Source organism: Gobius niger, assembly GCF_951799975.1.
Source record: "Gobius niger genome assembly, chromosome: 14".
Lineage (NCBI taxonomy): Eukaryota > Metazoa > Chordata > Actinopteri > Gobiiformes > Gobiidae > Gobius > Gobius niger.
Window position 1 is genome coordinate 6,366,472 of NC_136865.1, and position 27,627 is coordinate 6,394,098.

The following is a 27,627-nucleotide window of genomic DNA, read 5'->3' on the forward strand; positions in this document are numbered from 1 at the left end:
TCCCTCACCTATTTCTATTATGTGAAGTCTCTGATATAGAGGCTGCACCTCTCTGTGTCATGGGCAATCGATTGAGTTTACCAAAAAGCTACCCACGTTTGTAATGTTCAAAAACAGCAAAACTAGGCTTGACAATGATGGACGGACTCAAGAGTATCGAGTGTATTCAAAATGCTCACGGGCGAAAAAGGTTGGAGATTCCTGTTATAGTGTAATCAGTGTCGAACATTTACCAATGGGTCAAAAAGCAAACATGCCATAGTGGAGGGGCTCATTAGCCTCTCAACACGCACAGCTGATGTAGCGTGGTGTCAGTCGTGCGTGTTGATAGGCTAATATTGGCGCCCTCCGCACAGAAAGAATCATTTCCTGAATCCATTCCATCCCATGAAGCCCCAGTGGAGTCTAACTCTCTCGTAACTCCGTCTGCTCCTCCACCAGTGCCGTCTTTTTGTGGCTCCTCCTCCTGCTGTCCGTGAGGGTGTGGTCTCTGGGGGCGGGGTCCTTGTGGGCGGAGTCGTTCTGCTGGCGGCTGTAGCGTTTGCACTTGCAGGAGGTGACCACGGTGATCCTGTAGGTCCGGGACGAGCCGTCCTCGCACTGCAGCCGGATGCGCTGGGTGCGGGTGCGGTCGATCACGCAGCGCCACTCCACCGTGTCGCGCCGGCTCCAGTAGCGGCCCGAGTGGCTGGCCGAGCCGATCCAGTTGGGCAGCAGGTGGTGGGGCAGGCACTCGCCGGCGCACACCAGCTCCATGATGGGGTTGACGCTGGTGCACTGGCCGTCCGAGATGTACTTAGCGGACCTCAGCTCCCTGCAGCCCACCTGGCTCTGGTCCGGACCTGCGGCCAAAGACAGTGATATTGAGGATTCAATATATACTAGTATATAGTATAAATGTATAAATGTATATTGTATAAATATATAATAGTATATAGTATAAATATATAATAGTATATTGTATAAATAAACAGTGTCATGAAGCTGAAATTGAATGGAAAAGACTAGATTCTAGATATCACTTTCAATACAGAAGTACTTCAGTGCTCATACATTTCACTGAATTGTTTAAGCAGAGTCTAGTAATTGCCCTTGATCATTATTGTTATAATTGTAAAATGTTATTTATACATTTTTTGCATACGAGTGGTGGTTGATAGAATCTTCTCCAACAGAACAGTTTGATGTTTTGAACCTTCTCAAATCTCAATTTGAAAATCTAACCAACTTTGTAAAAATATAGTCCAATGTCTGAACATCGGGGCTTGAAGAGGTCATTTTTTGAATGACCTCTGGATGTGATTGATTTAACACAAGAATGAAAATGATTAGTTTTATCATAGTGTTTTGCCATCCTGTGTGCAAAAGTGAAAGCTTTTGTGCTTTTATCGTTTAAAATGTGTCATGCCCAAAGACACATGGGATTTTCATCTATAAAACATTATTATGAAAAAGATAATTGATTTCCGGAGCTAACTGTATTCTCATCTCACTCTCGTAACTTAAAAAAAAAAAGAATTTGCAAAGCAAAGCCGTCTTGGTGGATTTGAAAAAAACTACATTCAGGAAATCTTTACAGGCACTTTTCCTGAGACTAATTCATTTAGAGAAGCACAGCATAAATATACAATTCTGTCTATTATTATTATACATCAGTTCAAGAGTAAATGCCCTTTTAAAACCATTTTTTAAATCAATACAGCCACTAAAATATAAACACATTGACCAAATGTGAATGTCATTTTAATGCTATACAGCGATATAGATATTCCACTCCACCTCAATGTCACCTTATAGGCTTTAACAAAGCTTGTATCACCAATGTCAAATGTGAAGTATTTGTAGATGTATTTCTGCTGGAAACAGCTGGTTACAATAGTGCATGATACGTAAAACTGAATATAACACGTTAAACTCACCACTGCGTGCATTGTCCGTGCGCTGTCTCCCCCCGTTCCTGGCCTGGTTTAAGTCCTCTTGACCCTGCTCCTCTCTGGTCTGGCTCTGGCTGACCGTCAGCCTGTCCAGAGCCTCCGTGGCGTCGTTGAACATGGTGGAGCCCCCCAGACGCACCAGGATCAACAGCAGAAGAATGTGCAAGTGCTCCATGTCTGCTCGTGCGAGGTGTAGAGGTGATGAATGAGTGGAGCTATATCCCCACAGGTGCACTTTATATACAGGCTGTGTTCAGGGCCCGCGGGACAGAGCGGTCAGGACACGCCCACTCTACCTGCTCCAGTCACAATGCACGCAGCACTTCATTCAGCCGCCACAAAGGCACAATGCTAATAAATTCATTCACAAAATGCAGCCGGCCTGAATATTATTATAGCGTCAGTATTCACATACAATAAAGGCAAAAGAGTTTCTGATCAAGAAGTCTCAAGGGGAGCACAGCTTCATTTTACACATTTAAAAGTTAAACTAAACGTTAAATGTTCTGAAACTGATGGACAGTTACCGTGCCTGTGTGCAATATGTGAATGCATATACAGTCTGAACTCAGAAACAACAGAAACAACAGTTAGACCTGAAGATCTCAGGACGGGAGACTGAGCGGATTCCAGACAGCCTGTGAGTGTGTGAGCTGCTGGTGGTCGACGGTCCGATGACGCACTTCCCACAGTCTGCCCCAGGGCAGCACCACTCCATACACAAGTATGGAGTGAATGAAACATTGTCTCTTATGAAACGCTTTGGGTGCCATGACATGTGTCACGTGAGCTGTGCCTGTATGACTGTACTGCGTGTTTTAACATTTGTGACTGTGAAAACGTTTTGAGCAAACTGTCCTTGGGCAAGACACTTACTTCTCTTATCTCGTATAGTAATATGGCATTTGACTGTGTGTCTGTGGTCAAAGCACTAGACTGGCTTTGCACCAGAGGATGCAGAACACAAACTCTCAAAGTGGCCCATAAGGTGGTCCTGTAAGTAGGCCTGGGGTCAGCTGATGAATGTAACCTAGTCCCCCCAACTACTACAATCACTCACACACGTGTGTGGACCAAGTGTCCAAGGATACAACAGGATCATGGACACTTGCTCTAACCACTGTGCCACAGCCTCATAAAACAACAGACAATACATGAAACACTCTCAAAATAGTTATTTTTAAATAGTTGTGTATACCTTGTATTTTTTTTACATCAGTGCCAGTCCTGTGTCCCAGGACGGCGTTTGAACGCGCGGACACACCCACTGCCCCTGCTCCAGTCACAATGCACACTTCAGAGGCGCTGTCATGTATTCAGCCCTCCACAAAGGCACAACGCGAGTTCAATAACTCCATTGAAGAAGTCCACGCTGCCTTCATTCATCCTTTTTTTTTTTGAGGGGGAGCTCATTCATTTTCTCCACCTTTTGTTTTGCCCCTCGTAAAATTAGACGTGTTTTTGAAGTTTGTGTCGAAGTTCACAAAGTTCACTCAGTCACAATAGTAAAACCAACTTTTCTTTGATGCGTTCTGTGCTTCCCGCGTTGTTGTTTCCTCTGCAGTTTGAACCCATTCTGTTTCATTCATGTCAGTGTTTTCCGTTACATGTTTGCAGGTCTTGCGTTGCCCCCATCTGCCGTGGGGATGAGTGCGGGTACGTCCTGGGGCTTTTTCAAACAATGATCTGATTCATAAGTACGGCCTCGTTTCCACTTTGTGATTAATAGCATTTGAAATGATCATTAATTACCGTTTACATGTTGTTTATTTGATCAATCCTTGTGGAAGCCAGTGTTCCTGTGCCAGGGAGGGCAGGCTGCCAAAGAAAATAACGCTCAGGTGAATCACTGTAACTGTAGACTGGCAGCTACAGGCTGCCGATATTTCTCTACAGGTTCCATTCATATGGAGTCGTATTTCTTATGTTCGTGATATAAAGATAATGCCTTTGTGAAGCACGGCGGTTCTCAAACTGTGGTACCACCGCGTCTTCTCAAGGCCAGTCCATGTTTTGGAAGTCCAGTCCAAGTCAAGTCCTAAGTCGCAGCTTTTGAATTTCAAGTCTTTGCAGACAAAGCGAGTACCAGCATTCCTGGGAGTGTATTTTTCACCTGCTGAGTTTGTCGGTAGTTGTGCAGTTAGATTGGAGTGTGTAGGAAACACATCTATGATTTCACACAGAGAAAGAGCGGAGGAGAATTGATGAACTGCTTGTACATCACATAACATGACCTTTTTGGAAGCCTCTCGTCAGACCCCAAACCTTTGTCCATTTATCAGGTGAAGACTCAAAGGTGTCAAAGGATCTCTCCTCATAAGAGGACAAGTGTCACGGTTTGGCTGTATTTTTACTCCTCTTTCCCACCGTCCTCCCGTATTAGTGTTTTCCATACGGCCTTTCTCTGCCCAATCCCGTCAGACCTTGGAAGCTAAGCAGGAAGGGCCTGGTGGTACTTGGATGGGAGACCGTTTGGGAACACCAGTGCTGCGTCCGAAACGAGCAGATTGGTAAGAGGTCTTACGCCAAACCGGATGTGCGTCAGTGTCCGCCATGACAAGATGCTTCCGAATTGGGCTGTCAGTTAGGAAGGAGTTAGGAAAAGGAGCCTCGACGCTAACTATCATAGCCACTTTAGCATAGGGACCTCTGGTGCTAACTAACCGGTGACTAGGAGCTATGTGCCATCCCATAAGCCACTGCGCCAAACCCCCCCACCCCCCTCGGCCCCACCCTCGAGTGATTTATGCGCAACCACTGTTGATTGACAGTCGCTTCCGTCAGTCTACCCCAGGGCAGCTATGGCTACAATAGTAGCTTACTACCACTGAGTATGGGGTGAATGAATAGTGCAATGTAAAGCGTCTCTGAGTGTCCAGAAAAGCACTATATAAAACCTATTATTATTATTATTGTTATTGTTATTGTTATTGTTATTATTATTATTATTATTATTATTATTATTATTATTATTATTATTATTATTATTATTATTATTATTATTATTATTATTATTATTATCCCATAGATCTCACTGCCGCTGCCACTAGACCCTGCAGTTGCCTGGGTGGCAGGTTGCATTGCTGTCAAGTGTCCCATTTTGGCTAGACTACCGTATTTGACCCCTTCTTGGAGCTAGGTTGTGGTGATGGGACAGCTCGCAGCGGGTGCTGGAAAATGTTATTTCCAAATCCAAAACTTGTCAGGTATGTCTATTCCATGTCTTAACCCAGGTGTACACTGCGAGATTTTGGCCGTCTGCGACGAACAATCACTCGTCATGAGGCAAAATCTTAGCTCGTAGCTCAACATCGCAGGTCGTAGATCGTACAGTGAGACTGGGATAAAGATAAAGATGATAGATATGTTTGCCTGGATACTTAATTCGCATGAACTTTAGAATCAGAATGTTCTTTATTGCTATTGTTTAAGAACAGGTTCACAAACTAGGATTCTTTCTCGGTGCAGACAAGGGCGTCCAGACTGATCACCCCGTGTTCAAAACTCAGCGTTATCTTTCTGGACTTGCCAGGACAGCCAAGTGGGTCAGTCTTTTGGATGTTTGATTTCTTTTTGAGTGGACTTTGCTTATCTCACCCTTGTCTGGATGGGTTACACCAGTTTTCCCCATGAATATAACACATGCATAATAGGCAAAACCTCCCGCCATTCTTGAGCATGGACCTGTCTCGGCACGGTGGCACAGTGGTTAGCGCTCGTGCCTCACAGTTTGCATGTTCTCTCCGTGTCTGCGTAGGTACAATAGGTGAATCCTCCAGCCATCTTCAGATGGGCCCCCAGGTGCCTGCCTAATACCCAGCGGCATTGACGGACAGGCCAAGTGCGGAGAATACATTATCTACGGGGATCAATGAAGCACACCTTACACCTTATCTGGAGAAGAAACATTTTGATTGTCATGCAAAGTCAAGTAGAAGTCCTGTGAATAGAAGCAAATGTCCACGTTGTTAACAGATCACAAAAACTAAACATTAGTCCACATTCAGTCTTAAACTCAAGATGCATGTTGAAACAAAGATCCACATTTTGGAAATCTCAGAAATCCGGAACTTGAGGAGCTCTTAGCAAGGGCAAACATCATTGAGCTTTAGCATTGAAAGCCGATGCTGCCCTCTGCTGGTGGTTTCTGAGATAACAACAAAGGAAACACTTTTTTTGTGGGTTTGTGAACTTTAGAAAATATTGCGTTCCCATCTGCTGATAACTCATTTCCTCCATGACTATGTTGCTGTTTTAAATTTAGCTTGATCGATTAAACAATATCACTTCAAGTCTATCATTTGTTATGTTGATTTAAGTATAGGTGTAGGTTCCGTTCATGCCACATCAGAACATTCTGAAGAGTCGATTGGAGGACAGGCCAGTTTGTGTGGTGCAACTGTCAAAATGAAGATGTTCTGACCCGGTTTCTGGTCAGTATCACTGTAATTACTGGGCCTGTCCACATGAAACAAAAACTGCCGCAAATATCAACCTTTTTGTCAGCACAAATGAATAGTGAGACCCCCCCACCGCAGTAATAACACGGTGGCATTAGCCACTAGACTGGAGACTACACACACTTTTCCAATTCTTTTCCAAGAACGGCCGGATCTGTCCTCTCAAAACAAACACGGCGGTTTACCCAAGTACGAAGACATGAAAAAGAACTAATAAACATCAGGCAGAAAAGTGTCGAATCAGCAGCTAAACTCTTTTCAGGTCAGTATGGGGGAAATAAATAAATACCTTTAGAGATATCAATTTGACGTCTGCTCTTAGAAATATGAGACAAACGTTTTGGGACATTTTGTTTTCATGTCAAAATGAGGCGCTGTGTGCATGAAAATGCTCAACACTGCCCATAGTTTTGAAAAAGGGATGTTTTCCCCTGGTGAGAGAAGTCATACATTTCATTCTGGATTTGAGATCGGATTGACACGAAACTTCTAAAAGGAAATGGTTAGCTGTGAGCCAGAGCCCAGACAGAACAGAACGCAAAGATACACAAACAGCAGACAGTGAATATGTGGATTTTGAGTCTGGTTATGTTTTTCCAAAAAACAATGAACTGTCCAGAGGCTTAACCTCTTAAAGGAACAGGCCACCCTTTTTCCATACTGAGATATGTTCTTACCTGAGCTTAGACGAGTTGATGCGTACCTGTCTGGTCTTTGTGCGTACGCTCAGTCACGCAAAACGACCAAAGATGTTGTTGGCATTTGGCCTCTCCCGGCATATTCCTATAGCTCCAAACAGGGGTGAAGATAGAAGCGACCAAGCTCTTCCACGTGCACGCACCAAGACCAGACAGGTACGCATCAACTCGTCTAAACTCAGGTAAGAACATATCTCAGTATGGAAAAACGGTGGCCTGTTCCTTTAACCCCCACTTTAACCCCGTGTGTTTTCTCCACCTCGGTTTTCCACTCGGGGCGACAGTGGCGCAGATGGTAGAGCGGGTCGTCTCGTGATCGGAAGGTCGGGGGTTGGAATCGCGGCTCCTGCAGGTGCAGAATGTCGTTGTGTCCTTGGGCAAGACACTTCACCCTATGTGTGAGTGGTTGGTGGTAGTCAGAGGGACCGTTGGCGCAGATGTGAGCAGCCTCGCTTCTGTCAGTCTATCCCAGGGGAAACTGGCTACAAAAGTAACGCCGACTGTAACAAGTGAATTTCTCCTTTGTGAGATCAATAAAGGTTTATCTTATCAAATGTAGCTTACCACCATCAGCATGGAGTGAATGAACTCACTTTCATGTGTAAAGCGCTTTGGGTGTGAATGAAAAGCGCTATACAAATAAGATCCCCTTCCCCCTTTACTGAAATCTAAAAGCTTCTTGACTGGAGGTTCCATCCTATAGAGTGTAACGCCTCATTTGAAAGCTAAGACCTACAAAACTGATCCAACTTGACCCTTCTCCTCACTGTATTGTTGCTGCCCAGCGCCTTTTTAAGCCCCTTTTTCGTCGCCGAGTTATCGTCTCTTTTTTGGTCACTTTTTTGTTGTTCTTTTGGGGCTTTTTCATCACATTTTTGTCACTTTTTTGTCTGTTTTTTGTTGCTCTTTGGGGGCTTTCCTGTTGCGTTTTCGTCACATTTTGTCCCTTAAATTTGTTGCTTTTTCGTTGCTTTAATGTCACTTTTTTCTTGCTCTTTTGGGGCTTTTTTTGTTTGCGTTTTCGTCACATTTTTGTCACATTTTTGTTGCATTTTCAACCTCAGTTTTTTCTCTCTTTTAGCGTTTTTTTTGACACTTTTTCAAGAAGCTTTCGGATTTGGGTAAAGCCAAACAGGAGAAAATGCACTCTGTAGGAGATAAAGAGGTTCAGGGAAATCTATTCTTCTGACGTTGTTGAAAATGTTTGGTCTGGAGCCTAAAAGTAGCTCTCTAATAACCAGCTCTATGATTAGCCATCCCAATTCCTAACATTCTGCATGCAGCCTGGTTTGGAAATAGCTTCAGCTGAGTCAAATTGAGGGTTCGGTAATAAAAACATAGAAACGATTCCCCCGTCTTTGCTCTTTGTCCTCGGTCTAATCATCCGTAATTGTGTGTGATTAGCTGTCGGACTTCAAGACGAGCCATTTTCAGCCACTGTGGTCCGCGCAGCTGTCCAGTCCACCCCCCCCCCCACCCTGTCTTCCAACAAAAAAAAAAAAAAAAGACTTCATCTGTTCCCGTTTACCCTCCGCAATTACAAGAAGAAAGCCCGGTTATCATAAGAAACGTGTCGGTCCGGTAGTTTGACCACACGCTAATAACCCCGGCTGTCACTCAGCGCCAGAGTTTGTCTTCTCTTTCGGCTGTTTCGGTCCAAAGGCTGACGTCATGTTTGGAAGCCACGGGATCCGATTTCCACTTTCCTGGCTCTGGAGGCCTTTGTCTCGGCCAGCCAGGAAAATAGAAGCACAGAGTCGAGAGAAGAAGAAAAAAAAAAAAGAGAAAGAGTTTCAGCTGAGCCCAGAGCGGCGCAATGACTGTGACACACACAGCACATTAGGAATCCATTGTGGATGATAGAAACGTGAGGAAAAGCTGATCATGGCTCGTTTGTCATTGACGAAGAGTGAGTCATCGAAAGGCCTTCAGGCGAGCTCGGGAAATGACCAGGTGGATGTATTAATGATCAATGTTTAAAAGATTATACGAGTGGTTACGGCTGCATTAATGCTTATTTCAGTGGTGTTTTTGTCGTTCTTTTGGATGAAAATGCTTTTAGTTTTAGTCACGTTTTAGTCAGTTTCATTATAAAAAGTGATTATTTACTGAAAGGAACAGGCCACCGTTTTTCCATATTGTGATAGGTTCTTACCTGAGCTTAGACGAGTCTATACGTACCTGTCTGCGTGCCTGTGGAAGAGCTTGGTCGCTTCTAACTTCTAACTAGGAATATGCTGGGAGAGGCTAAATGCTAACAACATCTTTGGTTGTTTTGCGTGACTGAGCGCACGCACAAAGACCAGACAGGTACGCATCAACTCGTCTAAGCTCAGGTACAAACATATCTCAGTGTGGAAAAACAGTGGCCTGTTCCTTTAAAGGGACTAGATGCAAGTTTGTCATTTTACACTCACTACTGCCACCTCAGGCCTTATGCGTAACTGCACCTTCTATATTAAACTCATGCAATTAACTACTATATGAGTGACAGTGCAGGATTTTAGAGGCAGTTGTGGTGAACAGGTCTGAACTCATTCTACACATTAGGACATGGATGGAACATGTAGGGGGAGGAAAATACATAATTTTAAACTCTGTATAGTCCCTTTAAGTAAAAAGTAATTTTATTTTTATTATTTAGATAAGTATTGGGAATTGGGATGAAGGTTGACAGGCTGTACTAACCTTTTAGTAATAAATAGTAATTGACAATAATAATTGACAAACAGATTAGACCACAATAGGCAGAAGTGTCATTGTAAACACGACTTTTCCCCCAAAGTGTCCGCTCTCCTCGTCTTCTGATCATCACTTCCAGATTTCTTTTTTACCTTCTGCACATTTGTATATCAACATGCTTTCTGTGTGCATAGACTATGGTATTTAAAACTGTCCTGAGAAAAGATAAAGTCCCTGTGACATCGCTGTCAGAGGACATGGAGGACACTGATGGTGGTGTGGGGTGTTAGAAGGACAGCGGGGATAGAGGGAGAGGGGGGCGCAGCCTGCAGCCTGTGAGTCCACGTGCACTCACGGCGCCGCTCAGTGTCACGTTTACCGGGTGTTTTCTCCCGCTCCGCTCACAAGCTCTGTTTGTGAACGGTCTGATGAACCACTTTCTCCCATTTTCGTCTCGTCTCATTGACGTAAACTCAGAAACGTCCATAGACTGTTAAAAAGAATAGACTACTCCTCCTCACTCTTCCCCGTTTCCAATAATGACCACGTTCAAGGGGGAATTCATGGCGGATTTACAGACTCCCCCTCCCCAGCTCTGATAAAGCATGTTCCTAAAAAGGGCATAAGGGCGGGATCTTCACCGTAGACTCGGCCCTTGCGTGACGTGTAGCTCGCGCTGCTCCAAAGCTAACAGTCCGACCCTCATTAAGTACGAGATTTCTAAAATTCTTCTTACGAAAACCAGCCTGGTTCTCAGGAGGAATATCTAGCCGTAAAAATGTTCAAAAATTAGAAACCAGGCGTTAAAGTTGTTTTTTAACGTGTCTAAAGTCCAATGCTTTTCAATGGGAGACTAGCGGCGATATGGAGGTACTAGAGAGCAATGATGGAGCAATGGCGGCCTCTAGTGTCGTGGTCATAAAGCAGAGCAGCCAGCGGCCATTGTAAACATCTCATCAAGTGTTTATTTACATCTTACAATTTTTCTTCTCTTTTTTTTCTTTATTTCTTTCTCCTCTCTTCTCTTCCTCTTTCCTGTCCTTTGTGTTTTTATTTCATAATCCTTTCTCCTTTGCTTTATAGTTACTTATTTTATATTATTAACATGACATACATTTGATATGGATGTGAAGGGAAAATGAATCATCGTGATAATTATAGATCTATATAAATAAGATCGTTCGATCGATCGATATAGATAGATAGATAGATAGATAGATAGATAGATAGATTGTAGTTAGTTATTATTGTAGTCAGCTTTACCAGCCACGCGCAGCTCCACTCACTATTGTATACCCCCATCAGTCTATTGTCTCATGTCCCCCTCATCTTTGTATTTATATACTATACTTTCTTCTACAGTGTTGTAAATAATGTTTGCAAAAAAAAAAAAGGAAAAGAAAAGAAGAAGAGTAATCCCATCAATCACAGGTCCTATTGAGTGAACCCCCCCCTCGGTCTAAAAACTTGTCCAATGATGCAGATGCTGCCGAATCTTCATTTGTAAACACACTCTAGAATATATTTTGTTTAGGAGGTGCTGATTTCCTATTCATAGTATTACACTTCCTGTAATGCGTAAGCTACCCACCAGGGGCTGCTGCAGCACCCTCAGCACCCTGGGCTCCCACTGCTTTGCAAGGATAGTTGTTTGTCCAGCGTTATAGTACGTGCTGTGATACTTCAGAGTAGTTAGAGCTACTTCTGATTTTTGCTTCTTTTTTTTAGCTAATGGCATTTTAGCAAATCTATGACGCTGTATTGTAGGGCTGGGCATCAATTTAGATTTTCCAAATCGATTTGATTCACTTCACAAGAGCCCGATTCGATTCAATTTGATTGATTTTGGATTCAGTTAAGGATATCACGCAGTACCAAAATGACTTGGAAAGACATTCTCAGAAGAAACAATGCTGTATATATTTGGCAACACGGTAGCGCAGCGGTTAGTGCTTGTGCTTCACAGTTAGAAGGTCCCGGGTTCGATTCCAATGGGGATGGGGCCTTTCTGTGTGGAGTTTGCATGTTCTCCTTGTGTGCACCGCTAAAAACATGTACAATAGGCCAGGATGAATGAGAGTGCGCATGGGGGGTGACGGATGCAAATTAGCCCATGGCTACAATCCGGTGTGGTGTGTTAGCGTGCACTGTCCCGACCAAATAAGCCAATAAATAAGTAGAAACTAACTCTAGCTTCTTTGTGCAATAGTAAAAACATTAATATTTACATGAACCCAATGCAGTTACATTAATCCTACTTTTATTTAACATGACATGACCAAAACAAAAGTCACATGGCCTTATTATGGGAAAACGTGTTTAAAAAGATCGATATAAGGGCTTTTGGATCAATATCAGGAAAATTGATTCACATTGCTTAATTAATTAATTAAACCAGTGGTGCTCAAAGTGTGGCCCGCGGGCCAAATGCGGCCATCAGACCAATTTTTTGTGGCCCCAAGCTTCTTGTTGAATTAGCACATATTACCAGAGGTGGAAGTTTTTACTGCAAATTGATTCATTGTCCACAATGATAGCCTCTAAAACTAATATTTTTGTGAGCTGCAATACGCTTCAAGTCTAAATAAAGGAGTGAGACACAGTTAAAACTTCTCTTAGATGCATCCAGTTGAACGCTTCACCATGTTGACCACCAGTTTGAGGCCCTCAATGCCGTACAAACTTCAAAATGTGGCCCTCGATGAAAAAGGTTTGGACACCCCTGAATTAAACCCAGCCCTACCCTAACAAAAAAAGACAAAAAACAAATACAGTGTTTGACCGCTCTGGGCTCCAACAATATGCTAAATGTCTCTCCCTGCTCCTCACACCCTTTCACCCGGAGAAAAAGAGGTGATATTTAGGATATTTTTTTGTCATCTTTCCCATTTCTGCCATAATGCTAAGGTGTCAGAAGCCGCTATAAAAGCCAAGAGCCGGGAGCTTCAGCCTCACTTGTCATTTGACCAACTTTACAATAATATGCAAATCATGACTAATTTATTGCAAATGATTCAACTCACAATAACAACTTTTCGCTCAAATAGCAGATCTCCCCAATGAACTGCCCACTTTCCCTTCCCGGCGCTGCCAGGAGCCAGCTTCAGATTTATTGTGCGTTGCGTTTTTGGAAGAGTATATCGCGTGCATGCGGTCAGCAGCGGTTAGCCAGCCTCCCTCTCACGTTACAGCCCATATATACGCGTTTAAGTCCCCGGGCCGCGTCCCCTCTTTCCCTCTCCCCTCCCTCCGAACTGCAGACGCCCTGGAAGCTGCCTCCACTTCCCACTCTACCCCCGGAGCTCCGAGCTGTCATCCCCAAAAGTCTCCACCGGGGCCGCTCCTCTGGCATCTGGGCATCGCTGTGGATATTTACGGGATCGTACCGAGAAAACAGATCTCGTGTAAGGACTGTATCTTTTTTTAAAGTTTTTTGTTTTTATGTTTTAATGTAATTCAAGGTTTACGGCAGTGATTACAGCATCTTGAGTGGGATTCAGGTTCTTTTTTAATATCTTTTAAGATAAATTTGCTTTGAACGTCAAGAAGAATTTTGTCCTTTTTTGAAAGCCTTCCCTCCTCTGACTTTTTGGGATTTTTAAAACATTTTTTACAGTAAAAGACTGTTTTGAAATTTGGAAAGAACCCACCCTTGAAGTTCTCATATCTTTCTTTCTGTTATTTTTGAACTGGAATAAGACAAAATCCAAATACTTAATGCGTCACTCACGTTTGACATGAGGATTTCTCCCAGACTCCTCTGAGTGAACTCCACTTGAGATTGCGAAAGTTTTTTTTCCCCCAAAACATCCTGTAGGACTTGAGGCGGACTGGCCATGGACCACTCGCTGTTCGGTTGCCTCCGCAGCCCTCACGCCCCGTCCCAGGGCCTGCATCCGTTCCTGGACCTGCCCAGCTCCTCTCCCCCCTGCGGGTTCCCCGGGGGAGAGGACGCCGGCGCTTTCGGAGCCCACCCGGGGGGCCCCCTGTCCCAGCCGCAGAATAACCAGGCGCCCCCCGGCTGGCCCGCTCCGGCGCACATCGTCCAGTCGCCCACGGCCCAGCACGGCATGAACCCCCCAGAACAGTGCTCCGGAGGGGGGGCGGATGCGTGTGGCGGCGGCGGCCCGGGGGAGTACGGGCAGCGCGGCCTGGGCTCAGAGGAGACGCAGCGCAGGAGCACGAAAGCCAAGAGCGAGATATCAGGTACAACTGCCACTCACATATGGAGTATAAGTATTCAGTTACACCAAAACGCGATATTTACTATCATTTAACCTCTTACCCCCCCCACCTTATAATGAACCTACCTGAACTGAGCTTGGCATTACCCAAATCTACAACCTTCTTGGAAAAAAAGAGACAAAAAATAACCAAAAATAAAAGTGACAACAAGAGATAAAAAATAAATAAAGAAAACTCTTAGAAAATGTGACAAAAAGTTCCGATCAGTTTTGTAGGTCTTAGCTTTCAAATGCAGCATTACTCTGGTCTATAGGCTGTAATCTTTTAGATTAAAGGTAAAGCCAAACTGGAGAAAACCAGTTCTCCAGTTTGGCTTAACCCAAGCTTGTAGCCATACAGTAACGTCTCATTTGAAAGCTAAGACCTACAAAACTGATGGTGACTCTTTGGATGCGTTGTTGCCTTTTTTTTGTTGTTTTCTTCATTGCTTTTTTCCTTACTTTTTGACACTTTTTTCCCCATCATTTTTTTGTCACTTTTTAGTCGTGTTTTTGACGCTTTTTTAATGTGTTGTTGTTTTTCCAGCACGTTTTTGTCGCTCTTTTTTTGCTTTTTTTGGGTCACTTTTTTGGTTTTAATTTCATCCTCACTGTTTTGACACTTTGCTCAAGAAGCTTTTAGATTTGGGTAAAGCCAAACTGGAGAAAATGTGCTTGGTTAAGGTGGGGGGGGGGGGTAAGTGGTGTTAACCAGTTCTCTAGTGCGGCTTAACCCAAATCTAAAAGCTTACAGCCTATAGGCCAGAGTAACGCCTCATTTGAAAGCTAAGACCTACATAACTGATCATGACTCTTTGGATGCCTTGCTTTTGTCACATTTTTGTCATTTTTTGTTGCTTTCTTCATTGCCTTTTCCCTTACTTTTTGACGCTTTGACCCTTAGTCGTGTTTTTAATGTGTTATTGTTGTTTTTGTCGCTCTTTTATTCCTTTTTTTGCTCACTTTGTTTGGTTGTAATTTCATCCTCACTGTTTTGACACTTTGCTCAAGAAGCTTTTAGATTTGGGTAAAGCCAAACTGGGGCAGATGTGCTCGGTTCAGGAGGGGGTTAAGAGCTTAAAGAAGCGGGTATTGTGAATATCTCAAACACAAATGTATCTCACACTCAAAATAGTAAAGCTATAACTTAGTTTATTGGAAATGTTTTCTTTTTTCATTATTGCATGGTTTTGATCCAATTATGGCTGAGGGTAAAAATCTGAAGCGTAAAACTATCCTGACAGTGGTACTGAGGTCATGACTCGTGTGTCCTCAGCTGCAGTCCTCAACACATTTTTGGACAACCCTCCGGGGAACCGTGAGCGCTAATAGAGACTTAGCTACAGTAGGTCACATACTGGTCGTATAAAACCTGGGCTTCCTGGCGTAAATTTTGACATCTCTACTTCTGAGCACATGTGCTTTCCATGAACAGTGAGAAAAAAAGTCCCAAAAGATCGCATCATCTCGTGGACGTTTCCCAGAGATTTTGAAAGCAATGCGTATCGGAGTTGTCCAACCACAATGGTAAAAAAAATGGGACTTTTTCGATTGTCGCTGGCAGGATTTCAAAACGGACAAGTTCGACGCTTTGTGGGGATCGCTGAGGCTGCCAGACGCGTAACCCAAATCCCATTTCCCCCACGCTAACTTCATAGGCTCTCAGAAACCGCAGCGCTTTTACGGCGCTTTAGACCCGATCTGTGATCTTCGTAAAGAGGGTCAAGCCACGATGGAATAAACTGAAAAGAGTCGCTTGTTATACCGGTGCTCCTCGTCGCTGACCCAGTGACGGATTTTGCGCACATGTTGAAAATTAAGGGTCCTGAAAGTTTATGGAGGCTATTTTATGATCTATCGCTACGAGTTATTTTCACAGGCTGTATTTGTGGTCGGTGTCTGGGACGTTTTCCAAGATTTAAGGAGAAATCATATTTTGCACAATTTCATTTTTCTTGGTAGTTAAGACTAAGTTTAGGAGAAAAATAACCAAGGATGTAGATTTTATTTTGCAGTTCAATGAGTGCGTTATTGTTGGGTAAGTGGCTTTGTTGCACGATGTGGCTACGCTAGGTTCGATGACTGAAGTCTTGAGGGCCAGTTCCTGTTCCTGTTATCTTCGGACCTGTTCCAATAAGCATATTTCCTTCAAAAAAAAAAGAAAATAAAAAGCTAATCCCACTGGAAATGAACAGGATGTGAGGTGCTAGCGTAGCCACATTGTGCAATATGTTTGTTAAAGGAACAGGCCACCATTTTTCCATATGTTCTTACCTTAGCTTAGATGAGCTAGCAAGATGTTGTTAGCATTTAGCCTCTCCTCCTCTCCTCTATGGGGCCAAATGGGAGTGAAATATGGTTATGTGAGTATTTCAACCTGGATAGACTCAAACAGACAAAAGCAGCGATTAGGAAGATTTCTTGTATTTCTTGATTTCATGTATATTAGTTTTGGCGATCAGACCTCGGCGGTAGACATTGATATATGTTTGTAAGAAAGTCTGTATGGAGGAACAGCTTGGAGTTAGCGATGTCTTCCCCCGGAGCCTGGACACTGGCGGTGGATTGGAGACCCATGAAGAAAGCAGCAGCGAGAAGCCGTGGGCAGAAGAGGCGGAGACGGGGGCCGAGGTGGGTCGCGGCACAGCTGGGAAGCGAATGATCCATGATTGTAGGAGGCTTAAAGCGGGACAGAGGGCGATGATTGGTTGAAGTGCCCTCTCGGAAGCGATCATTGGCTGTAGGTAGGTGATTGCTAGCGACGTGACATAAACGCTACCTGCTGCCACGTTAGCTGTTGTTGCTAATGTAAACAAATGACATACTCGAAGTCGCAACTTCTCAAATAGTATACCTTTCTCACTTTTTATTGTCAACTGAGTTCACAGGGATTACTACAACCTCAGGGTATACAGCACAAAATACAACAATATAAATACTACCAAGTGTTTCTAATGAATAATTAGCATGTGTGATTGCGTAGCTAAAGCCATCTAGCAGCTTATAACCTGATAACTAAAACCTTCTGTGCTTATTGTCGTAATGCTAACCATAAAGGTGGTTTAACCATGAAAGACAGAACGTTTAGTGCTTGATATTAACAGTCTCTTCCCGCAATGAGTCCCTGGGAATGTATCAGTTGTCAGCCAAAGACCAAATAAACAAAAGACATCACTAGAAAAACTGTTTTGCTTTCTTTTAATTTGCTCAGATGTTGGCGACACACGTTGATGCGAGTCTCACTGCACACTTTGGCCTCCGCAGAGTATCATGATGAAAGCTTGGATTGATTTATGTGTATTTGTGAAAAAGATCATTATAGACGCGGAACGCTACGGCGCAACAGAGCCTTCCCTTTCGCTATTAACTGACCACAAAGACATTAATGTGACTGGAAATAATATGATCTCATCACCGGCGCGAGGATATGCAGAAAAGGTTCAAAGTACGGCCAGAGCAACGAGAGTCAACAGACTTTCAATCTAGTGTGAGAAACAAAGGACTATGGTGCATATTGATCATTTCTATTAAGCTTAAGCAGGTCAGCTTTTAGGCAGAGAAGCACTGAATCGCAATGTGACGATCAATCCAAAATGGTTTGGTTTTGGCTGTCCTGAACTGGAGGAAATTCTGTACTCTTTCATTTTTTTAACTATAGAAACAAGTCCAGGTGGCAACTTTATATGGCCAATCTCTGTCTGAATCTTCTCCCTGAAGCAGGTCACAATTTAGAATTTATTTCGAGTAGAGTGGTTGGAGAGAAGTAGACAGCGTGTCTTAGTTTGGAGCATTCATGCAGCTTTGAGTAATCCTGTTCAATTTGGTTGTTTATTCTTTTACTGCTGAAGCACTCCAGTCTGTATTTCCTGGATTTTCTTGCAAGAAAGACAGAACCCAGACGTGTCTTCGGCATTTTCAAAGTCCCACTCTGAGCCGTCCTTCCAAAGATATTTAATAAAACTCATGTTTGACGCTGCAAACGTGGCGGCCATCTTGTGACTGGCCGGCAAGGCTAACCCCTAGCAACCAATGCAAAACCAGGAGCAAACATTTTCATTCATTCAACGGCAGAATGAAAGATGCACTAATTGTTTGTGATGGGTTGTGTTACTTCTGAGTCTCGGTCTCTCAGTCAGGATGTCTCGTTTTTCAGTCGTGTTGTTTAGCCGCATTGTTTTCTCCATTATTCCCAGTGGTTGGCATTCCTTGCGTCACTGTTCCATGTTCAATAAATGTTAGTCAGAGTTAAAAAGTACATAAAAGTGGGAAAAAAATGTTATATTTGATTTAAATAGAACTGAATTGAGTGTTTGACAGAGGAAAATCCATGACCAAATCTATAAAAAACAGAATCAAGGAAAAAGGTGGTGTTTCCGTTTGATTACATTGCACTGGGTTACAATGGCCAGTCATAAGATGGCCACCAAAATTGCCATTCGTTCCAACGCATTACAATGTCCATGTCCTATCAAGAGTTTTATTAAAGATCTTTGCATTCCATCACGGCACCATTGATTTGTTAGCATGCCGAGAACTAAAAATGGTGGCTTGTGTCTTGTTTTTTTCCCTGTGTAGCGCATACCAACGGCTGCCAGTGAAGTGCTCTCTACAACAACATGTCAGACCCCCTTTATCCATCAAGTGTATTATCCAAGCTCACACATTCATTTGAATTATCAACGCTGACGTGACCAAAAGCAGATTTACAAGCCACAATTCTGCGTTATATGTCCGCTTTAAGTTATACAACATGAAGTCCCAGTGCTAAGGCGTCGAAAATAAACGGTCTGCACTTCCCTGCCTTCAGTGCCACAACACGCAGCAACAATATCGCCGCAATAAAAGATGATTGGCACCTCTAATTGTCCCGGCTTTCATTTCATTTTTGCTTTCAGAAGGGCCCCAGCCATTTATCAACCCCCACGCCGCTCAAATCTTTTCCTTCCCCCGACCCCTCTCTGGCCCAGCTCTCCCTTGTTTTCTTTTGCATCTCGTGGAAAAAGTTCTGCTTTTCGTTTCAGAGTCCCAGGACGGGAGCTATAAGTCTGACATGAACAGCAGCAAGCCCAGGAAGGAGCGCACAGCCTTCACCAAGGAGCAGATCCGGGAGCTGGAGTCGGAATTCGCGCACCACAACTACCTGACCAGACTCAGACGCTACGAGATCGCCGTCAACTTGGATCTCACCGAGCGACAAGTACGGTAGAAAAATATCTGCAATTGTGTTTGGATAGTGTTTAAAATCAGGATTCAGTTCAAAGGTTGGGGCAACGTCATGGTGATACGACATGCCAACTGCTTTTTTAAATCTTTGGTGTCTTTCACCCCGTTCCTTGTATTCCTCAAATGAAAGCTTTCTCTCATCATTCTCTGCTAGGCTTGTCAGCACAGGAAAAAAGTAACACTAACTACCAACAGTAGAAAATAGTCCAAAGAAGCAATAAATGGATGCATGACCTTAAAAAAGAAAGAAAATCACAAATGTGCTTTTATGTCAAGAAGGGGTCACGGGGTCCTCCTCCTGAAATTTTGTAGAAATCAGACCAAATTTCCACATTTTAAACACATGTAAGTTGGTCAACATAGATATATTTAATGGGCTGTAATGCCATAATAAAAACAGCAGCTATTCCATTAACCTCTTAACTCCCGCCTGAACCGAGAGCATTTCTCCACGTAAACTTGACCCAAATGTAAAAACTTCTTGACTGGAGCTTCTAGCCTATATTTATTTATTTATTTTGGTCTCCATTAGCTGTAACAAGTATACAGCTACTCTTCCTGGAGTCAATCCAGGCCAGTGAAACGCCTCAAAGCTGATCTAAGATTATTCCTTGCGTTCTCGTTACTTTTTTGTCTCATATTTTGTGTTTTTGTTGCATTTTGTTGCTTTTTTGATGCCTGTTTTGCTGCAGTTTTAATCCTCACTTTTTGTCATTGTTTTGTTGGTTTTCATCACTTATGTTTCTTTTTGCCTGGGTTTTCATCTTCATTCACGTCTCCTTCTTGTTGCTAATTTTTCAGAAGCTTTTAGATTTGGGTAAAGCCAAACTGGAGCAAATGTACTTGGTTCAGGTGGAGATCAAGAGGTTAAGTCTATTGTTTCAATCAGAGGTTCCCAATGTGCGGCCCGGGGGCCCTCGGGCTTCTTGTTGAACTGGCACACATCACCAGAGACGGTACTTTTTACTGCAAGCTTAATAATGCACACAATTAAAACCTCATTATGGTTTTAAGCTCGAATAAAAGTGTGAGCAATGGTTTAAACCTCTCTCTGTTAAATGCACAGAGTTGAATACTTGGCTGCATTGACCTCCACACTGTATACACTTCTTTGGACACCCCTGGTTTAAATCATCTGGTTAAGGAGGGGGTATTATGCTTTTCAATCACATGGCACCAGTCTATAGCACACTACAATGATGACGAAACCTTCTGTTGGTCTGTAAAGGCAGTAAATTAGAATAACTGCCTTGTATAAAATTGCTCTTTCAAAATGGCTGTAGCGAATGTGTGAAATAGTCTCTTTAAGAACCTCTGAGCCTTTCCGACACGCCCCCTCCACACGCTGTCTGTGGCATCAGTGGGGAGGGGGTTCTGCTGAGGGGGATCGTGTGATCAGCACTTTTTTTTTCACTCACTGGCTGCTCAGTCTGAACTGCTGTAAATCGTGTCTGAACTTCACTCCACTGTCGTACCACAACTATGCAGATGACACTCAAATCTACGTGTCACTGACGGCTGGTGAACATGGGCCTGTAGATACTCTCTGTCACTGCATCCAACAGATCAGTTTGTGGATGCAAAACAACTTTCTCCAACTAAACTCAGACAAAACTGAGATCATTGTCTTTGGCCCACAGGCACAAAGACAAAGTGTTATCAGTCACCTTGAGTCTCTCTCTCTAAAACCAAAAAATCAGGTTAGAAATCTAGGAGTAATCATGGACTCAGACCTGAACTTAAACAGCCACATCAAAGTAATAACATCAGCAGCTTTTTACCATCTGAAAAACATGGCTAAGATCAGAGGAATAGTGTCAAAACCAGACTTGGAGAGACTTATCCATGCATTTGTCTCCAGCAGGTTAGACTACTGTAACGGCTGCTCACTGTCAGACAGCTACAGTACATCCAGAACGCTGCTGCTCGAGTCCTGACAAGAACCAGGAAATACGACCATATTAGTCCAGTGCTCCGGTCTCTGCACTGGCTTCCTGTCACTCAGAGAATAGACTTTAAAACAGCTCTGCTTGTGTACAAGTCTTTTCATGGTTTAGCTCCAAAGTCCATCTCTGGCATGTTAGAGCCGTATGAACCATCTCGGGCCCTGAGAACTTCAGGGAGGGGCCTCCTGGTGGTTCCCAGAGTCAATAATAAACACGGTGAGGCTGCGTTTCAGTTTCATGCAGCTAAAATCTGGAACAGTCTTCACGAGGATGTGAGACAAGCCTCAACTCTGACAATGTTCAAATCCAGGCTGAAAACAGTTCTTTTTACCGATGCATATGACTGAAAGTATTTTATCTGCACTCTCGCCTTTTACTGTAATTGATTAATTTTATGTTGATGTTTTTATTGATTCTATTTGTTTTCAACTGTGAAGCACTTTGAATTGCCTTGTGTATGAATTGTGCTCTACAAATAAACTTGCCTTGCCTTGCCTTGCCACTGCTGATGAGAGTTAAACGCCTTCTGCCTTCCCTTTCCACATCCGCTTTATCTCTGCGGTGGATCAGCTGTTATTGGACTTTCACCAAATCAAGTGTGACACAATATGAAACAAATAGCGTCCCGGGTTAATATGGAACACTGGGTCAACATGGGCCGATTCCGTATTATAAGGGCCGGCGGCAGCCCCATTATCCGCACTTTTGACCATTTCACCGGTCAGCCGCAACCCTGACGTGTCCACGACGCAATTAACCTCAAACGCGTTGCGGTGGAGCATTGGAAGCATCTGGCCAGTTCATGGACACGGCGGAAAAACAGGGACAATTCAAAGAGTCTCTGCGGTCTGGAAACGATTAGCTGCAGCGCGTTAGCATGACATGTTCAACTGTTCAGGGACTAAATCATCTACAGTCGGTAATTGGCGAACATTTATGCAGCTCCTCCTGACGCGCCGCCTTCCCAGAAAACAAGGCTGCAGTCAGGAATAGGCAATTATTTCATTGTTAGCCACAAAAGCGTCTAATGGTAGCACCCACAAAATGTCTCAAATAGCAATTTTCCTGGTTAAATAAAGGTCAAAGGAAAAAATGCTGTCTGGGACTTTAACATCTATGGTTCTACAATGTACTTGGAATTTGAAAAGTCGTAATGTTTAGTGGCTGTGAAGCACTTTTTATGAAATGTGACATTGATTCCACCAAAGACCATGAGTCCAAAATACATTTCTAACAGCATTATCAGGGAGCATAAGGCCCATGTATTTCCATTGGGGCAAAGTGAACCATTAGCCCCCTGAAGACGGTCCAAACTGCACCAGCCAGGCAGGTTTCTCTGGTATAAACCCACCAAAAACCTGCAGACACACGGCGTTAGTTTATTAATGTCAAAACTTGGGGATATACAGGAAGTGGCTTGACCTCAGCCTCTTGGCAGCAGGGCAACATCTTTTGGAGAATATCCGCTGGGGAAAAAATAACCAGATTAAAGTCTCATTTATGTTAAAGCAATGAAGATAATCATTCATTATAAAACTGTAGCGTGGTAAAATACACTGACAATTATGGCTCCACTGTTATATATCCTTGAGGGAGAACCATAACTCGTTTATTGCAGTTTCCGCATCAGACTTTACCCTCTTAACCCCCGCCTGAACCGAGCACATTGTCTCCAGTTTGTCTTTACCCAAATGTAAAAGCTTCTTGAAAAAGTGTCAAAAATGAGACGAAAACGAGTATCAAAATGCAACAAAACAGCAACAAAAACGTGATTAAAAAAGTGAATAAATGCAAAAAGGTTTTGTACAAAAACGCCACAAAAGAGCAACGGAAAAAGTTACGAAAAAGTGGAATAAAGAGTGAATGAAAAAGTGACGATAAAAGCAACAAAAAATCCACACAAATGCCACAAAAAAGTGACAAAAGGGCAACAGAAAAATGCCAAAAATGTGAGGAAAACGCAACAAAAAAGGAAAAAGATCTGTTTAGATGGGTTTTGTAGGTCTTAGCTTTCAAATGACTGGCCTATGGGCGGTAAACTTTCAGATTTGGGTAAAGCTGATACAAAGATCAGAAAGAAAATGCACTTGGTGAAGGTGAAGGTTAAGAGGTTCATGGAAGGACACAGTTAGGATTTGGGTTGGAATCGTAGGCTTCTTCTTCTTCAAGCTCTGTACAAACATTGGGACAATCGTTCCTTTGCTGTTGCCGCGCCTAAACTGTGGAACATTTGTGTTTTTCAATTGTTTTATCTTTCAGTGAGGCACCTTGGTCTTCCTGATATCTATTATAAATACACTTTGACTGATTGATTGGGTTTGGATTTGGGGGTTGGGATCAAAGCCAACAGCGAGTACTTTTCACTTTTCAGAATCTGGAAGGACTGATGTTCCCGGTACTGCTGTTCCTCAAAACCTAAGGAGGGGGAACTTTTTCAGATACGAGGCACCGAGGGTTCAGATGGGGAACGTGTAACGCCATCTGTCATCTTGTGTTTCGTGACGTTCGTCCGCTGTTGAGGCTGTTCAAAAAGACCTCATATTAAATAAGTAAACACAGCATTAGAGCATTCATTGTTGTGCTAACCTTCTCAGACTTTGTTGGTGCTCTAAGATGACAATTTATGGTTTCTTTTGACAGTCCAGGAAACATAAATTTGATGCTTTGGTAACATGACCGCACTGTTTTTGCTCTGATGGCGAGTTGGAAAAGCAAGTCAACTTCCAAGACAAATTACAAGTCGAATGAGGACACATTTTATACCTTCAAGGAAATGCTTGCAGTAAATTTATCTGACGTGCAAGTGTTTTTTAAAATATAAAGTGGCTTGGTGAATAATAATGGGAATGTTGGTATGTTATAATCTAGGAGTTGAATATGGCCACTGGTATGTGTTTTATTTCTTAAAATACAGCTTGACAGGGTAGAACACTTTGGATCGGGGCTCAGCTCGGATAGCTCTCACAGGACTGAGCTTGTCCTGTCAGCAGTTTCCTAACACCGCGCTAATAAAACAGATCGAGGAACTTTCAACGTATGCTTCCCACACAGTTATTTTGATTTGGTCCAGAGGTGGGAACGAGTTAAATTAAGTGATTGTTTCCAAGTCGAGCCCCACTCCCGCGTCCTACAGTTTGTAACAGAAGAGTGACTGACATTGTTGTTTATCAGACCAGAGAGATGCCACTGACAATAACGGAGATACACACAGATACAGACGCATCTTGAATTATGAATATTTTTCTACTAAATAAAGGTACAGCAACATGGAGAGGAGCAAAGTGCTTCAACAGCCCATAAATACTTACATAAATACAGACAATGCTAACCAGGAAGCTAACGTTAGCTTCATACAGCATATGCTAACATTAGCATATAGGTTTTTTGCTTCTATTGAACAATTGACCATGAACAAACTTCCATATGGATCCGATTTTGGCTTGACTTTATTGGTGTGTGATAAATATATAAAGTCAAGAACATGTCTTAAAAGAGTGAAAAATGGTGTTTCCACTGCAGGGTTGCCAGGTCTTGGCAGCCAAACCGGCCCAAAAATATCTGAAAAACTGCCCAAACTCGGTGTAGACATACAGCACGGCTGGAATCTTCAATGTTTTTGTTCTATTTACAGAAACATGTGCTCTTGCGAAGATGACAAACCACCCCTTTCTCTCTTTCTCTGTCTCTCTCTCTAAAAAAAAGCCTTGGGTTTGAGGTTTGCCATTAGAAATTTTTATACTGATGGTGGATAAAAATAGCCTATTTTACATTAAAAACAGCATAGCAAAAAAACTATTTTTTTTCACCCACCAAAAGGCTTAAAAAGCTGCACTGGCGAACCTGGCAACCCTGTTCCCATGAGCCACGTCCCCTTGTATGACACCGTACCAGCTGTATCTAAATTGAAATGTCTAACCATTAGATGACATTCATCAACTAATGGAATTTGACATTACAGAAAAAAACACTTTTTCTATCTGGCATTAAAAGACTGCATGAATTGTGCTCAAATAAAGGCCTTGAATGTTATGTCAAACTTAAAGTCTTCAGTTTGATTCCAAACGGCATTACATTTAAAGTTCATTGGAAATTGCGACATTGCTCGACTTTTTTCTTTGTCACCTGAAACTTATCAGAAATACAGCAAATCAAACTTAGTAGCAGGTTTCAATGAAATGTCTGTAAATCTTCAGTTTTATACACATTTTTTTAGCTAAAGTTGTTTACCTTTGTGCCCAATTTAGATTTGAAAATTCACCTTTTCCATTATTCTTTTGATTGCTGGAATGTATAAAAATGTTTAAATATTACAAATGCATAGGTTTGTTACGGTTGTGGCATAACATTTGACTTGCTGCTTCCTGTTTTTTGCCATTGCACTTTGTATAAGCTTAAGATGGCTCTATACACTTTGAAAGTCTTCATAGAGTACTCGCACACCTCCTCCTTTGCTGGGAATACCGTGTCTGTTTTGGGTCAGGACCCCTGAGATCATTAGGATGTCATGGGAAGATAAGGCCTCCCTGTCCACCTGTGTTAACACATCGCCACAGTGTGCGAGTTTGTGATACAACTCGAGATCAGGAGATCGATTTATCTGTGTCTACAATCTAATCGAGACCAGATGCTGTCTAAAAATAATCTCCGCATTCGTGGGAGATATAGTTTGTTGTTGTTGCAGAGGTCAGCAGAGGTAATGCGCGTTATGTATCTGTAGTTTGCAATTAGCGTGAAAGTGTGTCACCCCAACATTAATAAAGTGTGGAGTCAGGGAAAGTTGATTCAGCCAGAGGAGCTCAAATGTCGACCCATATCAGCGCTATCCTCACGCCAGCCATTATGTAACCACTGGCAGCAACTTCCTTTACCGCCGCACAGCAAACGGTCATTAGGAAAACGCTCTGTCTCATCCAGGGCCTCTCGAGTGAAAGTAAGTGAACAATGCTGTTTAGAGTAAAGGGGAGTCCAACCCGTGACTGTAGCACTTAAAGTCAAATTACTACAGGGATCACCCAGAAAATAGCAACCTCCCTCTCTCTTGGTACAGCAGTGTTTTATGCCTTTTTTGCGAACTGCTTTTGTATTTTCTGTGTTCCACATTGTTTCACTGGATACTTTTGTACATCTTTGTTATGTTTTTTATGAGGTTCTGCTGATTTTTTTATTTTTACAGCTGAGAGTTCGTACTAGCCATGAAGGACCCAGCTTTTAAAAAGCTTGGGCCCCCATGCGGAGATCAATGAAGAAGAAGAAAAATCAGCCCACAATCATCTTATTTGATTTAAACGTTGATCTCTCTCTGTGTTATCGCTGAATAACTTTTCTTTCTGTGTTGCGGTTTCATTGTTTGCTTGCAGCTTATTCAGAGTTACAAGTTTATTTTAACGCAGTAAAGGAGTTAACACAAAAACTAAAAACTAATTTCACAAACCATTGTTTCAAAATATGTTCTCGCCCCCTTGTTAACAATCGTGGCCCTGGAAGAAGTCATTTGGTTCATCACGAAACTGACGGCTGCTGTATGATTCCAGAAATGCGTTTTATTGGACTCTTAATGTCCTGGAAGATGTATACAGTCATTTTAATTTCTCATAAACCAGTTTGTACCTTTTACTTAAAGGGACACTGCGTAAGATTTAGGACGATCCTGTTGCCATCAATACAAAACATACTGCTAATGACTAGCTCGACAAAGAAAATGCTATTACTGCAGTGGGTATCAAAGAATGGATTTGGATGAGATCCTAACCTGTTCAAATCTCAAATTCTGCTGACTTTAGTCACATCTCCATGGAGACGAGCTGGAGACGTTGCTGTGCTTGTCGATCTTTAAAATACTCAACTTAAAGTTTCAAAAGCTGATGTGATTGTTGTATTGTGTTTGCAGGTCAAGGTCTGGTTCCAAAACCGGAGGATGAAGTGGAAACGGGTCAAAGGAGGCCAACAGGGGCCGGCGGCGAGAGAGAAAGAACTCAACCACGTGAAGAAGGGGACATTACTGCCATCCGAGTTCTCGGGGCTGATGGGACTGTCGCCTCCTGCTGGCTCACCCCGGTCTGCGCAGGACTCCCCCAAACAGGGTCACAACCCCTCTCCCAGGAATGTTCACGAGGAGGAGGACAGCCGAGACAGCGACCGCAGTTCCGAGCGCCATCTATGACCCTCCACAACGGCATGTTAGAGAACAGGCCTGGACAGGCAGAGACCGTTTTAAAGCAGACTTTTGGACAACTTACAAAAGGTGGCGGATTATCTGTTTTAACATCATGGACTTTTGCTCTCTTGGGGTTTCTTATACAGCTCCAAACGAAGGACTTCTTTAAATATGGAGACAATGCGACAGCCACCCACTCCTGTTTAAAAGCAGGACTTTGCTAACAATCAATCAAATCTCCAAAGGTTTATATCAATCCAATCAGAATCACATTCAGAATTACCCACTAGTAAAATATTTTCTTAAA

At 42.9% G+C, this 27,627-nt stretch overlaps 2 protein-coding genes across 2 annotated transcripts; one reads left to right on the top strand and one right to left on the bottom strand.

Moving 5' to 3' along the window:
- Positions 1-405: 405 nt before the first annotated feature.
- On the bottom strand, positions 406-2,127 carry sostdc1b (sclerostin domain containing 1b; the record flags this gene model as incomplete). Its single annotated transcript, XM_079570365.1, has 2 exons — positions 1,920-2,127; positions 406-842 (listed from the first exon to the last, which is right to left on the bottom strand). Exons 1-2 carry the CDS (start codon positions 2,107-2,109, stop codon positions 406-408), a joined length of 627 nt encoding a protein of 208 aa, XP_079426491.1. The 5' UTR covers positions 2,110-2,127.
- Positions 2,128-13,610: 11,483 nt separating this feature from the next.
- meox2b (mesenchyme homeobox 2b) lies at positions 13,611-27,379 on the top strand (the record flags this gene model as incomplete). The annotated part of the gene is made up of 3 exons (XM_079571501.1): positions 13,611-13,980; positions 19,019-19,194; positions 27,054-27,379. The coding sequence occupies 3 exons, from the start codon at positions 13,611-13,613 to the stop codon at positions 27,324-27,326; spliced, it is 819 nt and encodes a 272-aa protein (XP_079427627.1). The 3' UTR covers positions 27,327-27,379.
- Positions 27,380-27,627: the final 248 nt, after the last annotated feature.